General features: G+C 39.5%; 2 protein-coding genes across 6 annotated transcripts; both read right to left on the bottom strand.

Moving 5' to 3' along the window:
* Positions 1-2,051: 2,051 nt before the first annotated feature.
* Positions 2,052-7,166, bottom strand: LOC137280558 (sulfotransferase 1B1-like). Of its 4 annotated transcripts, none has more exons than XR_010956706.1 (7): positions 7,095-7,137; positions 4,778-4,977; positions 4,047-4,370; positions 3,415-3,518; positions 2,976-3,159; positions 2,421-2,589; positions 2,052-2,235 (listed from the first exon to the last, which is right to left on the bottom strand). XR_010956706.1 is itself a non-coding variant. In XM_067811890.1 (6 exons), the coding sequence occupies exons 1-6, from the start codon at positions 7,127-7,129 to the stop codon at positions 2,474-2,476; spliced, it is 963 nt and encodes a 320-aa protein (XP_067667991.1). In that variant the 5' UTR covers positions 7,130-7,166; the 3' UTR covers positions 2,052-2,473. The 4 variants fall into 4 exon arrangements, 2 of the variants coding, with proteins under 2 accessions (XP_067667991.1, XP_067667992.1); XR_010956707.1 differs by lacking the exon at positions 7,095-7,137 and adding an exon at positions 5,373-5,489; XM_067811890.1 differs by having other exon boundaries at positions 2,052-2,589; positions 7,095-7,166.
* Positions 7,167-15,181: 8,015 nt separating this feature from the next.
* Positions 15,182-23,192, bottom strand: LOC137280594 (sulfotransferase 1B1-like). 2 transcript variants are annotated; one of them, XM_067811892.1, is made up of 6 exons: positions 22,981-23,192; positions 19,434-19,636; positions 17,374-17,697; positions 17,063-17,166; positions 16,442-16,625; positions 15,182-16,259 (listed from the first exon to the last, which is right to left on the bottom strand). In XM_067811892.1, exons 1-6 carry the CDS (start codon positions 23,004-23,006, stop codon positions 16,144-16,146), a joined length of 957 nt encoding a protein of 318 aa, XP_067667993.1. In that variant the 5' UTR covers positions 23,007-23,192; the 3' UTR covers positions 15,182-16,143. The 2 variants fall into 2 exon arrangements, with proteins under 2 accessions (XP_067667993.1, XP_067667994.1); XM_067811893.1 differs by lacking the exon at positions 22,981-23,192 and adding an exon at positions 21,595-21,721.
* Positions 23,193-25,151: the final 1,959 nt, after the last annotated feature.

Here is a 25,151-nt window from a genome sequence, read left to right as displayed (position 1 = left end):
GAGTCAGCGTGTGCAGTGTTTGAGAGAACCGCGTGATACATGTATATGAGAGTGACAAAACTGTTCAGTTCTAGTCGTAGGTAACAATGTGAGCTCTACGCTGTCTAAACCAGATTATTTCCTCACTCCCGGTGACTGCCGGTTTCGACAGCTTCCATTGTATTAAATATATTATATTCGCTCCACGTAGATCACCCTAAATATTCTACAGCAGCAAGTGTCTGGAACTAATTTTGAGAGATATGTGTCCACCTAATTACAGGCGAAAGTTGAATACTCTTGATTTAATTACCGTTATTATAATATAATTTTCAAACTCAAATATCCAATGTTTAGCTGTCTCGAAATATTATCGTGAATTTTTGAAGTAGTGATATGTCAAACATGACGAGTTATACGTTCAGCATAATTTTCATATGTCATTTACATTTATTTACAGTAATTGTCTAAAAATGTTGTGACATCAAAATTAAAATCTGTTAAGTGTGTTGCATGAAGTTGAAATTGTCTATGTGGTATAACCAATGAAGATCTCTGCTAGACGTGGTATTCAGTAACCGTAAAAGGCGGCGAACGGGATCGGGCGGTCAGACTCATTGACTTGGTTGACACATGTCATCGTATCCCAGTTGCTACAAGCTGATGATCATTGGATTTTCTGGTTCAGGCTTGATTATTTACAGCCTGCCGCCACATAGTTCAAATACCCTCTGCGGCGTTACACAACAGTCAACCAACCAACATTCACATATGAGCCTATAAAAGAATGTGACAGCCAGGGTATCTTGTATTTGATTCAAGCGCTAGTTTATGAAGGCGCTTATATTTAATTTATTTTAGATATATTCTTCCTGCCGAGATAAATCAGTAAAGTGTGTTAATAAAAGAGAGGTGCTTGGGTTATTATATCATTTGTATTTCAAAAGCGGGAATAAGTTACTGCATTAACCAAATTCAACGTCCAGCATGATAGTGTTATACGGTGCTGTATGTAAACTCATGCAGATAATCAGTCAATGCCCAGGGCTGTATTCATGCACACACTTGGGCACGGTGCGTTTAGATAACATAATTAGGAATTCAGTTACGTTCCATATGTTTTGGCATCATTTGATGACAAAGTTGTACGATCAGAAGGGATCGTTGATCTTGGTAAATACCCCAGAACAGTCCACAAAATTTCTGTACGCAAATATACCCCTCTACAGAAACAACCAATGAAAACACGTTTACTGCGTTGGATACAGAGGTGACGCCATATCAAGAGAGAGGTAGAAATGTGTCTAGCACAGGTTCGAGAAATACATCCTCATATTAAATCCGTTCCAATGGAATTGCCAAGAACTGAAATGAAATACAGTTACTAATTAAAGGTTACAAATCGTCATCTCTGTGTCGCCAAGAGACATATCTTAAACCTTGTACTGGAAATTTGATTTTAGATAATGCAAGTGGCATGATACTTTTTCGCAACCAGGGATGGTTAGTGATAGACAACTTTAATGACCTCCCTCACAATTAGTCAGACCAGAAGAAGACTTCATACTTACTAATTATAAAATAATCTGATACAAACCAGTTAGTCCTTTAGCAAGAATATATCCAGTTAAGATCTAAATACGATTAGCACCGCTCTATCATCGTTGATGGGTCCAAGGTGAGTGAGTGAGTGAATCTAGTTTTACGCCACACTCAGCAATATTCAAATGTAGACGAGGCCTCCTGAGTGGTCTATCTTGAAACGTCGACGTTAGCAGACAGATGAGCGAAAATCCGAAACCGTCACCCAATGCATCTCATCAAGGATCTCTTATTATACCTATTATGCAGTTCTATTCTGACATAACTATGCCACACCCTCAACGTACCATAGCTTCCAGAATGGCACCGGAAGCTAGAAGCGAAAGGGAGGTTATTCCTCAGCTTACACAGGTGAAATTACACAGGCCAAGTTCAAGGTGCGTGTTCAAAGTCCACACTTAACGCCTTTAACTTTTGTGATCCATGACAACCAAAAGTCCATTAGCGGAATTCCAATTAACAAAAGCACATCCTCATGAGATAGTTGTTTTTTATTGGACAATAGTTTCATATATAATATCGACAAACATTGCCCACAACCACTGGTAAACAAAGTGACGGCATAAATCTTGCTGGGGATTATGAAAGCAGCAGAAACACTGTATGTCTCTTGCCTTTGTTTTGTAGTGGTCTGTAGCATTGTTGATCTGTAGCCTGTAGCATATAATGAATTAAAAAATGATTTAATTTTGATATTGGTATAGTAGGTTTTATACGTACAGCTTTGATACTTGCTGACTGTTTCATTGTCTCTTCATAGCATATATTTGATTATATCTAACTTATTCACATCACGATGGGCTGCAATATCACCGATGTGATGTAAAACTGTAACTCACTCATTTATTCCCACGTGGTTCTTGGATGCAACTTGGATGTTCTTGGATGGACCTCACGCTAGTGTGTAAGTAAACTCAAACCCGAAATCCTTCATCTTCTTGTTCCATATTTGATCAAATCTCTCACTTTGTGCGACAGTGAACCAATTCTTCCAGTCTCCGATTTCACCTGAAACAGAAACTGAATGTATCAAAGCCAGCATACATTAAACAGGCGTACGTATGTTTTCGACGTGTGACGTTTGTCTGCAAAAAACAGCCAAGAAAACCGGGGTGAACAGCAGTATTGAAATAAGCATTAGATTTCGATTTGCAAGTGTTGTTATCTTGAGTGGGATTTAGGAGTCATAATTACACGTATATACTCTGAATAGAAGTTTAAGTGAATATCATTTATTGTGAATGTCGTTGATCGTAGCCGAATACGACAGTCTGAGTTGCGCAGAAGTTCAAAAAGTGACCAGCAAACACCCTTCAACTTTTACTGAGTGAGTATGTATTCGTGTGAGTGCTTGTCGAGCTGAGTTTTTAGGAATTATCTGTACTGCGTTATACCTTTTCTATAGAAGGTTCCTCCTGAGCCATCTGCCCAGATCTTCACGGGAAGTCCACTCTTCATTTCCTGGTCAATTTTCTTCATCTTCTTAAAGGAACAAGCATCCGCAACGTCTTCACAGAACTTGTTTGAAGATGCAAGGCCAAGGAATCTGGCGATGTCTTTGACAGCCTTGACAGGATCCTGGATGCAATTGTGTAGGAGGGGTTTGAAATGATTATCAATTTCTTTAAAGTTTTTAACGATTGATTGGTAGGACTGACTGATCAAAATTGGTAGCTGAAGACCAGTTCCTGCCCCGATATTCATGGGTTGTCATTCAAATGTCCGCTGTGTTAAGTTGACAGGACGTTATGCCTCATGGTGTTATTTATGCATATATGTAGATTACTTGCAATTATAATTTTCTGTTTGTGGATGAGAGAAATCAATACTTACCATTTTCATGTCCTCATAGTACATATCAAGGGTAGGTAACTCTGGTGCAGCTGCCACTTCTGCTTTCCATGACTGCAGATAGGTGGAGTAGGACCCAAACGGAACTATGAACCCCAAAGTTAAAGTTAAAGCAATGATATGTAAGTGAATCCTTTCCAACTAGATCTGGAGATGGCCAAAGCTCAATACTTGAATTCCAGCACTTTAGCCATCAGGAGCTAGAGTGTACCGTGACAACCTATACCACCTTTCTTTGAGAATACAGCGAGGTTAACATTTAACACTGGTCGTTGACACATCTGAGTGAGTTTAGTCAGCAATATTCCAGCTATATGGCGGCGGTCTATAAACAATAGAGTCTGGACCAGACAATCCAGTGATCAACAACATGAGCATTGCTCTACGCAATTGGGAACCGATGACATCAATCAACTGAGTCAGCGAGCCTGACCACCCGATCCCGTTAGTTGTCTCTTGCCATAAGCCTAGTCGCCTTTTGTGGCAAGCATGGGTTGCTGAAGGCCTATTCTACCCCGGGTCAGGATTGTGAGAATCGTAGTGATAAGATCATGTGTGTCATGTCCATTTTACTTGCATGATGGCAAAGCACTGACTATGATCAATCAACTTACTATTCTCTAACATAAAAGCCTCTGTAAAGTCCGCAAAATCTCCTTGATAGTTATACGGTGGAACCATATCTCTAATCTGGCTGAAGTAGGACACACACGTGTCTTTCGGATTCCGCATGATCTGAATACACTTGATCTTCTTTTCCACGACCTGTTTAGGGAGCATGCGAAGAGGAAGATGGGTGTTGAAGACACGTCGAGGTGGCACTGCTTCTATTCCTTCTTTGTAGAGGAATTCAAACATCCGGGTCTCTTTGACAGCCTTTTGATGTTGAAGAGTGCCACTGATCAACATCTCGATGACTTCCCACAACCAGTGGGTTCCTAAAATGTTAACGTCCAGTTAGATACCCACAAAACAGTGTTAATGTTGCGGCAATGAGTATGATTTGTTAGAAGTAAGAAATTTTCGCCATATTAGTTTTGGTATATCAAGAAACATTCACCTTGTTGGATCTTCCCACAACCAGTGGGTTCCTAAAACATTTAAGTGCAGTTAGATACCCACAAAGTAGGGTTAACACTACGAGAATGGGTTTGATTTGTTTGAAATAAGAACATTTACCATATTACCATTGATAACAAACATTCACCTTGATGTATATATTAAACATCATTAAAGCTAGTCAGAGTGTGGGACAGTTTGGCACCTAACCAATTACCAGAGTCTTTGTCAGTGGAGCACAAATAAAAAACATGCAGTCATTCATTGTGACATGTCGTGTACCTACCACATTTGGGATACGCGCAGATAACGATGTCATCGTCCTTCAGTTCAGCTTCTTTGATACTATTTATTCTGTCTACAGGACGAGACCCCTTCAACATTTCGGGAGATGGCATAAATAAACACACCCCATCATGTTGGAAGCAGGGGATCCCGTGTCCTTTCGACTTTCTTTGATCGTGAAGCTCTTGAATGTGGGGATTCCTGGAAAACACCGTTCATGATCATCATATGTGTGTGCTCAGCTAGATAACATACATGTACTTGTTTGTTTTCTAACGTTTCCATGTTGGGAGAGGTTTTGAGCAATACACTACTTTTCAGCACTTTAAAGGAGGGGTGAAGTGGCGACCAGTTTTGAAACGTGCATGTACTTTCAGCGCCACAACAGTTTATCATTGAGGAGGTAGTCCCCGTAGTTGAGTTAAATGTCATAGTGACCCAGCGCACGTCGTGTCAGGCTAACACCCACGTAGAATGGATACCTTAAACTGCCGATACTAGAACACTCAGTCATTAACACGCGTGTATATGAGTAAGAGTCCTCAGAAAAAAAATCCTGCAATATATAATCTTCAGAAACTAAACAAATTACAAACCTTTCATGAATGTGATCTGAGGACATATCGAATGCAAATGCGGCTCGATTCAGCAAATCTATTTATATATTGTGGGTCGAGATAGGCAGATTCTCGGCCTGCTTTTCTCCGCCAAACAAACGTTTGTGACCAAGATAACCCGCAGATAAAAATATCAAATTAACCAATGACCTTTGTAATGCTTTTGAGACGTTTCCTTGATATTGACATGTCAACCTTTCCCTTGAGTGACCAACCAAGTTAAAACCATGTTTGTCTTATTACGTCAAAGGGGATCTTTCAAATATAATTTATGGCAAAGGTATGTTGTTAGTTGGTGTTATTCGGAAGATATTTAACAAAAGGGGTGTCCCAGAAGTTGTTGTATGTTGTTGGAGCTTAGAGCTTAGAGCTTAGAGCTTAGAGCCTAGAGCTAAGATACTAAGATTTCTAACCCATGCGGGTTTTATAGGGACATTATTCAAAAAAGGTAATATCGCATGACCATGTGGCACCTCATCAACAAACCACGTGTCACTGGTCGGGCACTGGTCGTCTTACTATTGACTCTTGATTCAGAGTGGTAAGGCTCATCATCAGCTCAGTGCCCTTACCCCGTCTACATGCTACCCAAACAACGAATGGGACGTCTTCAAGGAAACGCTTAATAGGGGAACCCACCCAGAACGTTCAGGAGAATATGTAGACTCTTCAACACCGTAGCTTTTGCAATAACCAGAGTGTCAGAAGAGCTGTACTCCCGTTTGAAAACTGCGCCACGTGATCAGGAGGTATCAAACCAAGGGCACTGAGAGCAATGGGGAGTCTGACGACAGTTTACTTTGGATGCAAGCGAGATATTTCAAAGGTGAGAACCATGGAGGTGCATGACCTGTGTCCACAACAGGATCGAAGCAGTGAAGTAATTATGTTTGGAGACAGATGCTGGTTTCGAATACCATCAGGCCCTGGAGGTCTATTAGATTTGGAATTTTTTATAACATATCCTCAGGCAATCTGTTGACAGACAAACGACCTAGCTACTATCTCATGCATTGAATGGTAATAACCACTGACTCATGCTGCCTCAAGGTTGCAGTCACCGGGTATATACCACAAAGGTTTCCACTAGAACCTTTCATTAGCATCCATGGGAGGTCATTTGTCATGGTCACCATCACCGTGTGTTTTCTGACGTCTGTTAACATGCTTTTCATTATGTATAAAATGTTTATTCTGTACATTTTCTTGCGCTGTCTTGTATTGTAATCTTAATTTCTTCCAATTTGCCCTTTGCCTTCCAGACATCATATACTCTGTACTGATACTCTTTAACTGTTTGCTAGTGGTATTGTGCATTGTGAAATATTCGTTACTCCATACGCTCGCTTCGCAAACAAATGCATCTAATAAAATAATATGACAGTTCCGAACAGGAAAGAAAGTCGTAATGCAGAACTGATGAGCCTGAACGTCTTTGTATTCTGATTTTGGCAGGGTTTCATATCTCACACCGACCTCTCCGATTGTAGGTCCGAATTCCAAAATATGACAGAAGCAGCTGATGTAACCGCTTCTATGAAAGGACTGCAAATGTTCTCTCGGGAGAGGCTTTGAGCAATAAAGAAACAGTGAACTGGTGAATTTAACACTGTCAAAGGACAAGAGGCGTTAAGTAAATGCACCCTCACACAAGGGAACAGAATCTAGAAAAACAACGGGTAATCTTCAGAAAATACTTACATTACTAACTGTGTACCACTGTTATCTGAGGACATTTTGAATGTCAGTTGTGTGGATCGGTTCAGGTAATCTAACTATAACTTAAGGGTCAAGTAAGTCAGCCAGCTGATAAGCGGCCTGGTCTTTGCCAAATCAAAGGTGTTTTAGCTGTCAGGAGATTATCACTAGCTCACATGACAAAAAACCAAAGCAATAACCCCTGTATTTATGTGCAACATGTATGTGATGAAACGGTTTAATCAGAAACTTAGAAATGAATTAACATCAAGAATGTCCTTTCTTATCTTAGGCTTGTTTAGCGTGTCACCAACAGGGAAATACCGGTCGTGATTGTATGTATTGATATTTTTGTCAGTATAACTGAGTGAGTATGTTTTTGTGCCGTTTTAAGGGAAATTCCATCAAAATAACACTAGAAATGGGCTTCACACGTTTTACTAGTGGCGCGACGGTGCGCGGAGAAAAGTACCGGAGAAAAGTCTATTTTGAAAAAGAAGTGTTTTAACAAAATAACATAAAGAAGTTTCTAGGCTTTTTGTTCTAGTTTTTCATAGCGTTTACTGACTTTCATCTAGCATATATTCATACACTAAATCATTAAAATGTAAAATAGACAATTCATGAATATATTACAGAAGTTTCAGCTTTATACCTACTACAAAATATTGATGGATATCAATGTCTGCCGATTCGTATTGAGTCATACAGCATAGGTCTAGAATGCCTGTTGAAGATTATTCATTGTCTGTGATGTTATACTGGGATACATAGTTATACTTTACACTATAAACTGAAAGTCCAGTTAATCTTACTCTACGAGAAGAAACACTGGTTTTCAGTGTACTGTTTTTAAGATAAATGATCAATTTAAATCTCTAGTCTGTCCATTATGCTAACAAAATATAAATGTAAAACACGGTGACACTCTGAGGCTAATCATCCTTTCTTTGTGAGTACTTTATGTTTTTATATGTGTTATTGATAAGATAAGGTGTCAATTTAACTATTTAATAACCTTATATGTGTGAGTTATCAATGTTATTTTCTACAGTCTTTTATCTCAGAGCTGATGAATTAACGGGTATTGTTACGACAGTGTATTTACTGTATATTTTTGTTATTAATTAAGTAATAAATATTATTGGGTCACAACATTTAGTGTTTTCAATATTTGATATGATGGGTCACATTTCGTTTTAATAGCTGGTCAACACTTTTAGTATTCTGGTTTTCCGGAATTTTTCTGCTCCTAGTTTTCGATGTTTACTTCCGGGAGACTTATTCTAGGACATTCTACAGTGTTGACTATATTCGTTTGTGGCCGAACTTTCGGGAATGACTTATATATTAGTAAATATATATAAAGGCTGGTTGCCATGTTGAGGGCGACACTCACTCACTGACATTCATTCATATTTGCTGGATTTACTACCAACACGCATGAAATCCCGTCAACGCCTGTATCTACATCATCTGCTGTTGCACCGATCGCTGTGTTGACGTTCTGCCATAGCTGATTCTCTCTCACACCAAGACTTTGGTGAGTTTGCTATATTGTATTTTGTGACCCATTGACTTAGATTTTGCCTCTCTTGAATTGTACCTGAAATCTGCATATATTTTATGAAATATATTCCAAATTTCTGCAATTTTGCAACAAGTTAATTGTTGAACCAGCAAAATGGTGTTTGAACTTGAGAAGTTTGTATTGTCCCCTGACTCTGAGACAATTAGTCAGTTGAGGAAGTCAGATTTATTGCAAATTTCTTCATATCTCAAACTTGATGCCAAATCTGCTATGAGGAAATTTCAGAGTTGGAAAATTGTGTTAAATCACTATATTGATGAGGGAATTTTTCAAGATTATGTTTTAGAAATGGTGCCAGAGGAATGTTCAGACCTGTTGGAAATGAAAAAAATAGAATTGAAAAGTTTGGAAAAAAAATTGGAAATGAAAAAGTTTGAGATGGAGAAGGAAAGAGTAAAAGAAGAAAGGGCATTGAAAAAGTTTGAGATGCAGAAGTAAATAGAAAAAGAAATAGAAAGAGACAGAAATAGAAAGGAATTAGACATAGAATTGAAGAAATTGCAAATTGACAAAGAAATTGCTCTGAAAAACTTGAAAACCCTTTTCAGATCTCAGATATTTCTACTTTTGACATTGCAAGGCGTGCTAGGCTTGTACCTCCTTTTAATGAGAAAGAAGTAGACAAATATTTTCTATATTTTGAGAAAGTTGCCGAAAATCTTAAGTGGCCTAGGGAGTCATGGACTATGCTATTGCAAACTGTTCTGAAGGGTAAAGCTCTGGACGCTTATTCAGCTTTGTCAGTACAGCAAAACTCAGATTATGATCTGGTGAAGAGTACACTTTTGAAAGCTTATGAGTTAGTAACTGAGGCTTATCGTAAAAAATTCAGGAATGCGCACAAAAGGGACAATGAGACTTGTAGAGTTTGCTAGAGAAAAGGAAACATTGTTTGATAAGTGGTGTGGGTCTAAGCAGGTCACAGATTTTGATGGTTTGAGACAGTTAGTGTTGATGTAAGATTTCAAGCAGAGTGTTCATGTTTACTTGGATGAACAAAAGGTTGATGACTTACATAAGGCTGCAACGTTGGCAGATGATTATTGTTTGACTCACAAGAGTTCTTTTAAGTCTCCGGGTAATACAAAGTTTTCTGGCCAAAAGGGCTTTTCCCCGGACTTCAGGACACGCAGATTACAGTGGTGTTAGAACAGGTTCAAATTCTAGTGGCAAGCAGTCACGTACTTTTCAGTCTAAGCCCAAGACTACCAGTGGTTCTGATCCTGTTTGTGCGTATTGTAAGAATCCAGGTCATTTGGTGTCCGCATGTTTCAAACTCCAGTTTAAAAATCAGGCTACAGGTTCCCCAAATGCTTTTGTGTCCATTGCACCTAAGCCTTTCTTTCCAGGTGGTTCTGAGGAGAGTTTTGTCTGTGAGAGTAAGTCTCCAGATTCTGTAGTTCGGAAGGAGTTTTTGCCCTTTGTGTATAAGGGTTCTGTGTCACTTAAGGGAGATAATTCTACCCCACGACCCGTTATTATTTTGAGGGATACTGGAGCTCTTCAATCTCTGATTTTGAAGGATATTTTGCCTTTTTCTGATGAGTCTTCAGCTAACTCAGATGTTTTGCTTCAGGGTATAGGTGGCAATTCTTCTGTCCCTCTCCATTTTGTGAATTTGACTTCAGATCTGATTTCAGGTGAGGTGAAAGTTGGTGTTTTTGACTCTCTCCCAGTTCCAGGTGTCGATTTGTTGATCGGTAATGACCTTATGGGGGCTAAAGTTGGCGCTTATCCTATTGTCACTGTTTTGCCGGAAAGTTCAGTTAGTACTGAAAAGTTGAAGGATGAGTTTCCGGGTATTTTTCCTTCTTGTGCAGTGACTCGTTCAAAGTCGAAAGGCATTTCTTCCAAGACTTCTTTGCAGAATGATACCATTTATGATTTGTCATGTACTTTTATGAGTCATTCTTTGTGAGGTGGAGACAGAGGACTTATCTTCAGTGAGTAGTAGCTCTTCAGGACTTCTTGATAAGTCAGATAGTTTGTCAGGTGGTGAACACATTCTTTCCAGAGAGCAGCTTATTAGTACACAGGGTGAGGATGTTGAAGTGCAGAAGTTGCTAGTAAGGCTGTTTCTTTTGAGGAGGTTAGCAAGGTTCCAGTTTGTTATTACTACAAGGATGGTGTTCTGATGAGGAAATATAGGTCGCCGGATGTTCCTGCAGAGGATGAATGGAAATTGTACCATCAAATTGTGGTACCGAAAGTATTTTGAAAACATGTACTTTCATTGGCACATGAAAGTCTCATGGCAGGTCATTTGGGTGTGAACAAAACTTGTGAGAAAATTTTGGCACATTTCTTTTGGCCCAGTTTGAGACGAGATGTGGCGGAATTTTGTAAGACCAGTCATACATGCCAAATTGGTGGAAAACCAAATCAGACAATTCCTTCCGCTCCTTTGAAACCTATACCGGCTTTTGAGGAATCTTCCAGTATAGTTATTGTTGATTGTGTTGCTCCACTACCTAAGACTAAGTCTGGTAATCAGTATTTACTCACAATCATGTGTGCTTCTACCAGATTTCCTGAAGCAATTCTGCTTCGTAGGATTGTTGCTCCTGTGATTGACAAGGCTTTGATTAAGTTTTTCACCTTAGTTGGTTTGCCAGATGTTGTTCAGTCTGATCAGGGCTCAAACTTTATGTCTAAGGTGTTTCAGCAAGCTATGTACCAGTTAGGTATTAAGTCTAGTGCTTATCATCCAGAGTCACAGGGAGCTTTAGAGAGATTTTATCAAACTTTGAAGAATGTGATCAAGACTTATTGTTTTGAGACAGAGAAAGATTGGGATGAGGGTGTGCATTTGTTGTTGTTTGCTGTCAGAGAGTCAGTTCAGGAAAATTTTGGGTTTAGCCCCTTTGATCTTGTGTTTTGTTGCAGTGTGTGTGGGCCACTAAAACACTTAAAAGAACAATGGCTCAATGACAGACCTCAGGATCAATCTCGTAGACTATGTGTCTACATTTAGGGACAGACTGTTGAAAGCAAGTGAGTTGGCTAGAAGAAACTTGAAAGTTTCACAAGATAAAATGAAGCTAAACTATGACAAAAAGTCAAAAGAGAGAAATTTCGCTTGTGGTGTGACAGTGTTAGTTTTGCTTCCCATTGCTGGTCAGCCACTGAGAGCAAGATATCAAAGTCCATATGTTGTTGACAAAAAGGTTCGCGACACAGACGCCTGGTCGTCGTAAACAAAAGAGATTGTGGCATGTCAACATGATTAAGAAATATCATGACAGGTTAGAAACCAAACATGTCAATTGTATTGCCACACTCTCCCCAGTTTCTGATTGTACTAAAGACAATTGTGAAAATGTTGACAACATTGATTATTGTGTTAGCAATGTGACGTATGATGATCTTAGTAATAATGTTTCACCAAAATTGAGAAATTCTGATGTTTTAGCTCACCTTGATGAGAAACTATCACATTTATCCCCTGAGCAGAAAGTTCAGATGTCAGATTTGATTTATGAGTTCTCTCACTTATTTCCTGATGTGCCTGGTTGAACGGATGTTGTTAGCCATGATATAGACGTAGGTGATGTTGTGCCTGTAAAACAACACCCTTATCGGATGAATCCAGTGAAACGTGAAATTCTACAGAAGGAAGTGAAATACATGCTTGACAATGACATTATTGAACCCAGTGACAGTCCGTGGAGTTCACCATGTGTTCTTGTGCCGAAGAGAGGAGGTGGCTGGCGCTGCTGTGCTGACATGAAAGCTGTCAATGCACTCTCATGAACTGACTCGTATCCTATTCCAAGAGTGGACGATTGCATTGATCGCTTTGGTCAAGCCAAGTATATAAGTAAGTTTGACTTACTGAAGGGCTTCTGGCAGATTCCTCTAACAGACCGTGCAAAGAAAATATCAGCATTCGCTACACCAGTTCGACTGTATCAATACAAGGTGATGCCGTTTGGTCTGAAGAACGCTCCAGCGACGTTCCAGAGACTCGTCAACAATGTCACATCAGGCCTTGATCGTGTCGAGGCGTACATGGATGATGTCCATCAATTACGATATGGAGTGGGATGACCATCTGAAAAGGACTTGTGCTTTCTTCGAAAGACTGTCTGAGGCGAAGTTAACTGAATCTCGCCAAGTGTGAATTCGGAAAGCACAAGTGGAATTTTTAGGGCATGTTGTAGGGCATGGCCAGGTACAACCAGTTCATGCTAAAGATAAAGCAATTGTACATTTTCCATTACCTCAATCTAAGAGAGAACTCATGAGATTCTTGGGTATGGCTGGCTATTACAGAAAGTTTTGTCAAAACTTCTCAGATGTTGTATTTCCACTTACCAACCTTTTGGGTAAAAAGGTAAAATCTCAGTGGGATAGCAGTTGTCAGACTGCATTTGAAAAAGTCAAAGCCATACTCATGAATTTTCCAGTATTGCAGGCTACAAATTTTCAGAAAGCATTCAAGTTGCAAATTGATGCCAGTGATGTTGGTGCAGGTACTGTCCTTATTCAAGAGGATGATTCAGGGATTTAACATCCAGTTTGTTATTTTTCAAAGAAATTTGACAAGCAGCAAAGAAATTATTCTACCATTGAGAAAGAGGCATTAGGCCTTTTGTTAGCTTTACAGCATTTTGAAGTGTACCTTTGTACCACCACTTTGCCAATTGAAGTTTTTACTGATCACAATCCCTTGACTTTTCTTCACAAAATGAAGGACAAAAATCAGAGACTTATGAGGTGGAGTTTGACCTTGCAAAGGTTCAATCTTGTGATCAAACACATTAAAGGCAAAGACAATGTTTGTGCTGATGCACTTTCCAGGGTATAAATGTATGATGACCTGATGATGCTGTATGTATGTATCTGCATTTTGTCTTTGTAACTCTGCAAAAGGTTATTCATATTGCTCATATTATTACGTGTCATGTTATTATGTTATTATTGCTGTGATTGTAACAGAAAGTTTCTGCGAAACCTTCTTTTCCTCAAGGGGGAGAGTGTTACGAGTGTGTATTTACTGTATATTTTTGTTATTAATTAAGTAATAATTATTATTGGGTCACAACATTTAGTGTTTTCAATATTTAATATGATGGGTAACATTTTGTTTTAATAGCTGGTCAACACTTTTAGTATTCTGGTTTTCCGGAATTTTTCTGCTCCTAGTTTTCGATGTTTACTTCCGGGAGACTTATTTTAGGACATTCTACAGTGTTGGCGATGTTCGTTTGTGGCCGAACTTTCGGGAATGACTTAGTATATATATATAAAGGCTGGTTGCCGTGTTGAGGGCGACACTCACTCACTGACATTCATTCATATTTGCTGGATTTACTACCAACACGCATGAAATCCCGTCAACGCCTGAATCTACATCATCTGCTGCCGCACCCATCGCAGTGTTGACATTCTGCCATAGTTGATTCTCTCTCACACCAAGACTTTGGTGAGTTTGCTATATTGTATTTTGTGACCGATTGACTTAGATTTTGCCTCTCTTGAATTGTACCTGAAATCTGCATTGTTATATTGACTTGTGACTTTGTATACCTTGCTCTCGTTGTATAACAATATAGAATTTGAACGTAAACAACTTGTCTTTGTTCTGTTTTGCTGGTTTACAAGGGGATTTCTTAAATTGATGTCACGGTAAATTCTTAACCGTAACAGTATTTATTACAACAGGAATTATTTTCCGGTACAGTTTTATCGAAGACTATTTTTCGAAGGACTTCGATTGTAGGAAAAGTTAGTCAAAATTAGAACAACAAGAATTCTACGCTTAAAAAGCCTGGAAAGTTCACATAGACCTGAAAGTTTTTGGACTTACGTACCCTCCCGTCTGTAAATAATCGACACTTGACCAGACAATCCAGTGATCAACATCATGAGCATCGCTCTTAACAACTGGGACACGGTGACAATTGGGTTGTCGTCTCTTTCTAAAAGTATGGATTAAGAATATTTCTAACCCGGATCTTCATGGGTACTAATGTAGATGAACGTATCTGTAGTTGATGATGTTCTTACTGACTGTTTGAGGGATCTTAACTTTTGATGACATTTTCAAGTGTACTCAATTCCTTAGGCAGCTACCTTGATTTCCATGTGCAAAATCGTTTGAACATTGGTAACAGTTCCTTGTTTGCGATTCCTTAGCCTAATAAACTATCATAAACAAATGTCAGGTGAGCATGAACTACAATTTCCGTTAGAAACAACACAGTTGTTTGCCCACTAATTAGCATGTTACATGTTACAATGACTTGTCAGTAATTTAACAACACCAGACTTCTAATCGGTCAATATCTGTTTAAAAAACCCGAGAAAAGCAATATTGATTTTTTTTTGTTTTATAAAACACGTACTGACCTCCTGAAAAGTTTGTATTAGATATCAGCGTAATGGGGACAGACAGAAAGATTATTAATGATCACTCAAATACATATTTAGAAACACGTTATGGCATGAACCATACAAACAGTGATCCTGTTGTAAAAGAAAAGACAAACGCAGATTTGTTATAGTATAAGAAAATATATTAATGATAGTAACAGTAGGTTACACAATTATATGATGGAAGGTAATACAAAAATACAAAACTCCTTCTTGGCCACCATGTGGTTAGTGTAACAATGCCATCAGAATGTTTGCAGAATGTGAGCATGAACATCAATACATGCACATGCATCTGTCACTGAGAGAGAAACGGTCATGGGAGTCATATTACTTACGGATTACATAACTGGAATAGCCTACAGTGTTTCATAATATGATTTATAAAAGTAAATCAGCTTGAAATAAATATGTGTATGAGCAATATATTGCACCGCCGCAGAAAGAATTTGGATGTTAACATGCAACAGTTTGTTTGCTATAAACGTAAGTCCTAAAGCCAACCTTTAGAACTCAGCACCAAATCCATCAGGCCCGCGGGACAATGCCCAATACACGATTTGTGAATTTGTGCTCCAAACCTATCATCTCGACACCTCGACATGGTCAGCAAATACGTCCATTGATGATGAGAGTTTTCAATATTTGCTAAGTAAATATAGCTTTAGATGGCGCGTTTCATAGTTAGCACTTGTTTATGAAAGCGCTTATATTTTATTTCAAACGTTTCTTTTCTCTCGAGTTATATCAGGAAGATGTTTTATCAGGAAGATGTTTAGTGCTTGCGCTATTATGCATTTTAGGACGGAAATTATTTACGGCTTGAATAAGATTCAACGTACAGCATTGCAGGAACAATCCGCCATGACGGTTTACTGTGCTTTATATTAGCTGATACAGATAATCATTCAATGCCCAATGTGGACGTGGTAAAGCTCCTGGATGTGATAAATCTCATCATCTCTTCTTTCCCACGATTTGTATGAGTACGTACATTCATACTACACAAATATCACCCGGGATTGTACATTTTGCTTAATCCATTAACTCGGAGAACATGTAAACAATGCATTTGACTGAGCCTCACACAGGTGAATAGGTAAACTCAAACCCGGAATCCTTCATCTTCTTGTTCCATATTATATCAAATCTCTCACTTTGTGCCACAGTGAACCAGTTCTTCCAGTCCCCGATTTCACCTGAAACAGACAACGAATGTATCAAGAGCCAGCGTACTCTTAAACAAGTGTCCGTTTGTCACCCACAAATTGTATCGTGGAGAACATAGAATTGCCACAGCACGTTGATGAAACCATAATTTGGAGTAGGCGAGTCTTTAAGAGGAAGAGTGAGTGCCGAATTGAAGTGGGATGTGTTATACCTTTCCTATAGAACGTTCCTCCTGAGCCATCTGCCCAGATCTTTATGGGCAGTCCACTTTTCATTTCCTGGTCAACCTTCTTCATTTTTTTGAAGGAACAAGCATCCGCAACGTCTTCACAGAACTTGTCTGAAGATGCAAGGCCAAGGAATCTGGCGACTTTTTTGACAGCCTTGACAGGATCCTGGATTCGGTTGTGTAAGAGGAGTTTGAAATGATTATAGCTTTCTCGTCTTTTGAGCTATGGTTTAGGACTCTTTTATAAAGCACAAGAGTGGATGAATTTCCAGCGAGTGATTGATTGGACTGACTGAAGAAAATTAGGTAACTGAAGACCAATTCCTACACTGACAACTGCACGGGTTGTCATTCAAACGTCCGTTGTGTTAACGGGACAGAACGCTTTACAACATGGTGCCACTTTGAATGTGAACGAGTAATTTCTGTTGCTTGCCATAGCAATACGCTTACGTCTTTGTTCAACATCGCCATTTATTCATGTGGGTAGCTTCTCAAACATTGCAGATTACGTGCAGTTATGTCTTTGTGTTTGTTCAAAAAAGTCATTTATGTATGCATCTTTCTACTAGAAAAACGTGGTTGAGAGACATTAGTACTTACAAGTTTCATGTCCTCGTAGTACATATCAAGGGTAGGTAACTCTGGAGCAGCTGCCACTTCCGCTTTCCATGACTGCAGATAGGTGGAATAGGACCCAAACGGAACTAAGAACAACAAAGTTAAAGTTAAAGCAATGATATGTAAGTGAATCCTTTCCAACTAGATCTGGAGATGGTTGAAACTCAAAACTCAAATTCCAATCCTTTGACCCAGGTTTGTGAGAATGGAACTTATAATAACGCCTGTGTCGTGTCCATCTTACTTGTGTGGTTGCGAAGTACTGACTATGGTTAACCACTCGTTATACTTACCATTCTCCGACATAAACACCTCTATAAACTCTACAAAGTCTCCTTGATAGTTATACGGTTCAGCCATGTCTCTGCAGTGATTGAAGTAGGACACACACGTGTCTTTCGGATTCCGCATGATCTGGATACACTTGATCTTCTTTTCCACGACCTGTTTAGGGAGCATGCGAAGAGGAAGATGGGTGTTGAAGACACGTCGAGGTGGCACTGCTTCTATTCCTTCTTTGTAGAGGAATTCAAACATCCGGGTCTCTTTGACAGCCTTTTGATGTTGGAGAGTGCCACTGGTTAGCATCTCGATGACTTCCCACAACCAGTGGGTTCCTAAAACATTAACGTCCAGTTAGATACCCACAAAACAGTGTTAATGTTGCGGTAATGAGTTTGATTTGTTAGAAGTAAGAACATTCCCCCATATTAGTTTTGGTATATCAAGAAACATTCACCTTGTTGGATCTATTTATCATCATTCAGTTTCGCTCCAATAAATGTTTTTCTCATCTTTCTGGATTCTAGTTTCAGTTGCTGTGATTTGAGTGACATGTAACTGAGTCACGACGTGATAATATTCAGACATACTGTGATACACCTTAGACGTACCGTGAGCGATATAACGTAGACATACCATGATATGACTTAGATATGCTGTGATACACTTTAGACGTACCGTGAGCGATATAACGTAGACATACCATGATATGACTTAGATATGCTGTGATACAACTACGACATAATGTGATATAAGTGAGACATACCGTGATATGACTTAGACATACTGTGATACACCTTAGACGTACCGTGAGCGATATAACGTAGACATACCGTGATATGACTTAGATATGCTGTGATACAACTACGACATAATGTGATATAAGTGAGACATACCGTGATATGACTTAGATATGCTGTGATACAACTACGACATAATGTGATGTAAGTGAGACATACCATGATATGACTTAGATATGCTGTGATACAACTACGACATAATGTGATATAAGTGAGACATACCGTGATATGACTTAGACATACTGTGATACACCTTAGACGTACCGTGAGCGATATAACGTAGACATACCGTGATATGACTTAGATATGCTGTGATACAACTACGACATAATGTGATGTAAGTGAGACATACCGTGATATGACTTAGATATGCTGTGATACAACTACGACATAATGTGATGTAAGTGAGACATACTTTGATAAAATTGTGACATACTGTGATATATCTGCGATATACCGAAATATAACTTACACATGCTGTGATATAAATGAGGCATACTGTGATACAACTGTGAGATACTGTGATATATCCGTGATATACTGTGATATAACACACTGGGAATGTAATTAAAAGTGGACCATGTGCTATGAATATAACATACTGTGCTGTATTAACACACATTAATATAACTGACGCATACTGTGACATAACTAAGACATATTGGGATACAACTGAAGTGTATTGTGAAAGAACTGACGCATACTGTGATATACCTGAGGGATACTGTGATATAACCACAACGAGCAGCGAAGGACCATAGATAGTTCTTTATATCCGTCAGTTCGTTATAAGCATCTTAAAAGCGGATTTGTGTCTTGATATGACTCTATGTGTCGTGATGTTTTTAAACAACTGATAATATAACTGAACTTCCAAATGATGTAACTTAGACATGCTTTCAAATAACTGATACGTCTGGTTAGATAAATGATATAATAACGGCGGGTGCAACCCAGTAGCGAAAACAATCGGTGGCTATATGTGTCTGAGACACACTGTAATATACTTGAAATATTCAGTGATATAACTGAGTCACGTCAACATTCTATTGAGGCTGGCTGTCATATGACTGATACAGGTCTTAATATTTATAAGAGACTGACAAACTCCGTGATGTATCTTAGATGTGCTGTGAAATAACTGACAGAAGCTAATGAAAGTGTGGGACAGTTTGGCACCAACCTGCAAACGTGGAGTCTTTGCCTGTGGAATTGCACATTAACTGTTAAAAAAACATGCGGTCATTCATTGTGACATGTCGTGTACCTACCACATTTGGGATACGCACAGATAACGATGTCATCGTCCTTCAGTTCAGCTTCTTTGATACTGTTCACTCTGTCTACAGGACGAGCCCCTTTCAGCATTTCGGGAGGTGGCACAAATAAACACAGCCCGTCATGTTGGAAGCAGGGGATCCTTTGGAGTCCTTTGGACGTTCTCGGATCCTGAAACTCTTTAACTTTGGGATCCCTGGAAAACACCGTTCATGATCATCATATGTATGTGCACTGCTAGATAACATACTTATTTGTTTCAAACTTTTCCATTCACTCCTACTTCACCGAACAATATACGGGACCACCGAAAGTTACTTGTCTGTCTGACTCTCAAATGGTTATTCATGATTTCGGAAACATGTCAGATCTCCGACACTATTTGAAATGATGGTGCAGACAAGGGAGGAGGCAATACCCGCCATATTGTTATAGCGACTACATACGTTGTTGCTTTTGTTGTATGTTGTTGGCCGATATTTCAAATTGACAACATAGGTCCATCTGCGGTTTAATTGTGAGCTGTCAACTAGGAGCTTAGAGCTTCTCACTAACTGCTCATGCTCGCTAACACGATGACAACGTAAAGCTGCATGAGACCCTTCCACGAGGTGCTTGTCAACCAACGAGAGAGGGGTGTAATACGCGTTACGACCCAGCCGGTGCACATTGCACTTTAGTCTGTCATACAGATCCTGAAACAAATGTATCCAAGAAAGCCCATGCGATGCTAGAATATGAGGCGAGTTTGGTTTCCATACAGTTTTTGAAAAGCACAAAAGTCTCTGGGCTCCTTTGCAGTATATTTATTGCCCATGGTACCTATTATGGTGATCTGCCTTCGTTTGTTGACCATGAATAACCCGTGTTTATATTGTTTGTCCAAATGGTGCTGTTTTAACTTTCCACATCAGTTGTATTTGAAATTGTGATATTCTAGTCTTTACTGTACTCTGACGACAGGCTTTATGATTTACATTTCTTTATTGTAACATTATAACTTGTTTGTAGTCACGATATTGTTAAAATAATGCCGCTGACTTAAAATCTTCACTCATTTACTCATTATATTTAATAATTTTAATTTAAGAACACATTTTCGCTTTGAAATATGTTCTTTTCAGAGTCTAGTGCACGTGGTGTACATTATATTGCACTGTACTGTATAGTGCACATGCTATTCAGTATGCTGCACTTGATGTATTGTATACTGCAGGTGATATACAGTATACTGCACTTGATGTACTGTGTACTGTACGTGATATACAGTATGTAGTTGATATGAGCATGCGAAATAGTTTCCAAATTTTGCTACCTAGTCGGGCCAGCTATGCCTGAAAGTTACAAGCCCACACATTAAGTCACTAGCCCGAAATTGGACTGTAAAACTGCCTAAAAGATTAGAAAAGTAGATGAGAATAAATTACTGTCGGCATGATACGGGTTTCAGCATTAAGCTACTAACGATGATAATGGTTATCAGGCCATAATCTCGAATATTTCTATGAGAGAGTGATATATTTACAAAATGATAACATGAAAATACACTCGCGACTCGGGTCAGAGACTATGGAAATTGACTGGTCCGACAGGATATTTGCTAGCCACGGACTAGCGGACTGGCTATTTTACTGCTTGACATACTGAATACCTGTAAACGTTACTACAGATACCACTTCAACTGATCACAAGTGATATTGAGCATCAGGAAATAATCGTTACTGCGTGCACGTGTTTGTTACATAACGCAATCAAATGAATCGAATACAACAGTTCGGCAGTTCTGACCATTGTGGAATGGACTCGTCCTCATATACGTTTCTGTATTCTGACTTTGGCAAGGAGGCGTCAATGTACTCGTGGAATACCTCCAACACCATAATAATCAGTATACATGTGGTGAAGGAGTGAGGGGTGAAGTGATCGTACTTTGAACACCTCAGCAATTTGTCTTTGAAGAGGTAATCGCTGCAGTTGCGTTAAAGGTCATAGTGACCTAACGCACGTCGTGTCAGGCTAACACTCACGTACAATGGAAACCTTAAACTGCCGATACTAGGACAGTCTCAGTCATTAACACGCGTGTATATGAGGAAGAGTACGAATGCAGATTCCAGAAATATATGCTCTTCAGAAATTACATGAATTACAAACCTTTCATCACTTTGACACGAGGACATGTTGAATGCCAGCTGTATGGCTCGGGTCAGCAAATCTATTTAAGACATATGGGTCAACGGCGGCAGACAGGTGATTCTCGGCCTGCCTTCCCCCGCCAAACAAACGCAGATAACTCACGCATAAAAAACCCAAAATAATGACCTCTGTAGTTATATCCACAGAGTTTATACAAAAATACTTTATTCAGATACTGATAAATGAATTAACATTACGTATGAACTTTCTGATCATAGCCTGAAATCGATAGTGTCTAAGAAGCAAATACCCCATCTGTGTGCCATGCATCAGATCGATACATGGATCACTCTTGTCAGGGTGTTGTGGTCTTTAATTCCGGAAGTATACAAAGGGACATAATGGCGGAGAAATCTTTTGACAGACCTTAGAAATATGTGTAAGAATGGAGTCGCCCAGGGTTGCGTGTTTACATCTGAAGGTAGAGGATCAGCCACTGAACAATCTCACGAAGAAAACCAGAATTGTGTTAAACATACAGCTAATGATCCGAATCTATAAAGTCATCATCAGAAAAATAACTAACAGTCTCGATTGTTTGACCAGTTACATTCCATGGTCACTGTTACGTTTGTCAGAATAATGATCCTAGGCATTATCATCATACTTCTCTGTTGAATCTTTTGTCAGATAGAATGAGTGATTAGTCACGGAAAATAATCCGCTGTTACACAGCCATGTACGCCTTTATGATTCAAATTAATCAGTTGTGAAAGTATGTCATTGAACAACCGGGCTGGTGTTGTTTCGACTTGAGTCGGACTGTTGGAATCATGGTAGAGTACAGGTGTTGATTCACAATCGAAAGTGAAATCACTCGAGCTGTTTGTTGCAGTAACGGATCTTTGACGACGTCTAGCCTGTCTACTAACCCAGTGCAGCGGGATAGCTATCTCCAGACAGCAGCCTTCATGGATCCACATTTGCCCCAAACCATCTTTGCACACAACTGGAACACTGACAAGAAAGGCATTAGCCAGCCAACCAACCAAACAGCAAGCCTGCCAAACAACCGACCCATGTTTGCTGATGGTTTTTGATGTCCAGCTCTCTTTTGCCTGCCTGTACTGCATCACTGTGGGTTTCTCAAATCGTGTTCCAGTTTCAAAAGATCATGGACTCAATTTCATAGTGACCTCTACCAATTTGATGATCATTCGAACTGCTTTGAGTGGCCTGGATCACATTGAAAAAAAAGACATTTCACTATCACGCAATTCCGTCTGTGTGAGGTTCAGACCTGTTTGCATCACCCGACCCTCGTTCACAGTTTCATAATGTTATTAAGATCTGAAAGACACCAGAGAACTGTTACATGAAACATATGCATGAATGAATACTTACTGCAGTGATTTCTCAACGCCCGCCATGCTTGATGTCCAGTGCGTGTATGCTGAAGCTTGAGCAGTGAACAGACTGCAATAACTCCTTGTTTGACCGGGAGCAATTCCAGCCTCATGAAATGCTGACTCATTTACATCGAGAACAGTGCAATCCTTATGTCAAGGTCACGTGACGATAACGAGTACGGCTTTAACGTTGTTCTGTTGAACGTTATCCGGTTGTATGACACACATTCCATTCAACACACTCACTTTGTCGACACTGACATCGGCGATACTATTTTCTGACCTTTCAACTTTGCTTATGTGCGAGACGGTGTGCTGAAATGTTTGTCAAATATGTGTGCACAGAGTGAACAATCAGTTTACGTGACGCAGGCTGTCTGTCTCACAGTTCCTGACCCACATTATCCCCAATGCCTAGCATTTCCTGCTACCCTACCATACCCTATGTGAAGCAAGTCTAGATTTTCTCATGTTCGAATGTCACTTGGGCTCCTTTTTATTTAAATGGGATTACTTGTTATGATGAAAATGACATATGCCTTCAGTTAACGTGGGGTGCCAAGTGGTTAAAGTGTTCGTCCGTCACCCCGAAGACCCGGGTTCGAATCCCCACATGGGTTCAGTGTATGAAACCCATTTCTGTTTCCCGTAAATATTGTTTACAGAGGCATTAGCCACACCTTCTCACTTACTGTAAATATGTCCCCACTGAGGTATGCCTTTGCAGTCATTTGTTATCATCAAGAAGAGGTACAGACTCAGTATATTACCTGTAAATAGTATACCCCTCCCGGTGCAATGTCGTCATCAGCACTGCGGCCGCTGTTGTAGACTACTATCGCAAATTATTGTCCCCCCGAAAGGTCACGTAAGTCCCAAAATCTTACCAGCATTTTTTAAAAGCAGGATATTTGTTATTCTAAAGTACGGTCTGATTATTACTACAATCGCCGGCTGCCGAAGGCTTGGCTCCATGTAGGTAGCAGAGGTACTGTAAGTCCCCATTGTCCAAAGGATGGTGATCTACCTTCAGTTGTTGGCGATCTCTAACCTGTTCGAATCTCACTTTATATGTAGTATTGTAATAATGGTAAGAACGTTTTAGATGGGCAAACTGGTTTTTATATGTACACGCTTGTTCATATCTTTGAACTTCCAGCAGTTTTTATTGCCCTTCGTTCACAAATGTCGATAATTCAGCTCTGTATTTACCATGTGTTTAGAACTAGTTTTACTCATGATATGGCTGAACTATTGTCGAAGTGACTTAAACTTTTAGCTGACTCACTCACAGTTGCAGACTAGCTGGAGATAGGCAACACACAATCGGTTACCTTCTTCCCGCCGTCTATCGTTTTCCTGTACAAGCTTACCACATTTTAAACCACGACATATCACTTGTGTAATTAGCAATAAAATCAACTTTAGGGTTTGACATGAGGTATCAATGCACATAACCACTTTCAGTGTTGCCTCCACAATACCCTGGATGCATCTACGCCTCAACACAACGATCATATTACCTCCCTTGGATGGCTGTTTATCCAATAACATGTTTACGCCGGGAAATTGTGCGTACCAATCACAACTCACTTTCGCTTCTTAAGTAATTATCTAACCGATTAAACTTGGCAAAACCAACCGCAGAGCTTCGGACCTGTCAGTTTGTCTGTATGATTTCCCCCAAAATCTAATTCGCACTGCGAACAAATCTTCGCAGCTGCGACCGTTATCTTTGTTGACGCTGGCAGCTTTACTGTGAGGAGAATGGAGAGCAAGCAGAAGGAGGTACATGTAATAAAATTATTGGGCTGTCCTCAGATGCATCCAGGGTGTAATGGAGATTTATCAGAAGGTATGCCCACGAGATATCGAGGGTGCTCTCAATGGTACAAACTCGATATATTCCACTCGTCTTGAATTTCTGGACAATCAGAGAAACATCCCAATTGCCATTTTGTCCCGTTCGGAATACATATGTCTGAATAATTGTGTCACTATCGAACCTGTACATTCATATCATTGTTAACAAAATGTACATGGTTTATTATTCAGACGGCCAATAAAAGCACATCGCTATTTAATTAGTTTGCAATTAATGTGTTATGTACAGAAGTCTGCAACTTAACATGCCCTAATCACTTTTGTTCGGTTTCATGTCCTATA

Source organism: Haliotis asinina, chromosome 1 (assembly GCF_037392515.1).
Source record: "Haliotis asinina isolate JCU_RB_2024 chromosome 1, JCU_Hal_asi_v2, whole genome shotgun sequence".
In the NCBI taxonomy this organism is placed as follows: domain Eukaryota; kingdom Metazoa; phylum Mollusca; class Gastropoda; order Lepetellida; family Haliotidae; genus Haliotis; species Haliotis asinina.
This window is presented reverse-complemented; position numbering and strand designations above follow the sequence as displayed.

What these genes read in the sequence shown, in the direction of transcription:
- LOC137280594 (XM_067811892.1), bottom strand. Translation starts at nt 23,006, where the DNA reads ATGGCGGGCGTTGAGAAATCACTGCA. An exon ending in CTGTGCGTATCCCAAATGTG is followed by an intron (nt 17,698 to 19,433) that starts GTAGGTACACGA and finishes TTAATGTTTTAG; the next exon opens with GAACCCACTGGTTGTGGGAA. An exon ending in GGTGTTTATGTCGGAGAATG is followed by an intron (nt 17,167 to 17,373) that starts GTAAGTATAACG and finishes TGTTGTTCTTAG; the next exon opens with TTCCGTTTGGGTCCTATTCC.
- LOC137280558 (XM_067811890.1), bottom strand. Translation starts at nt 7,129, where the DNA reads ATGTCCTCAGATAACAGTGGTACACAGTTAGTAAT. An exon ending in AGTGGTACACAGTTAGTAAT is followed by an intron (nt 4,978 to 7,094) that starts GTAAGTATTTTC and finishes GGTGTTTTCCAG; the next exon opens with GAATCCCCACATTCAAGAGC. An exon ending in CTGCGCGTATCCCAAATGTG is followed by an intron (nt 4,371 to 4,777) that starts GTAGGTACACGA and finishes TTAACATTTTAG; the next exon opens with GAACCCACTGGTTGTGGGAA.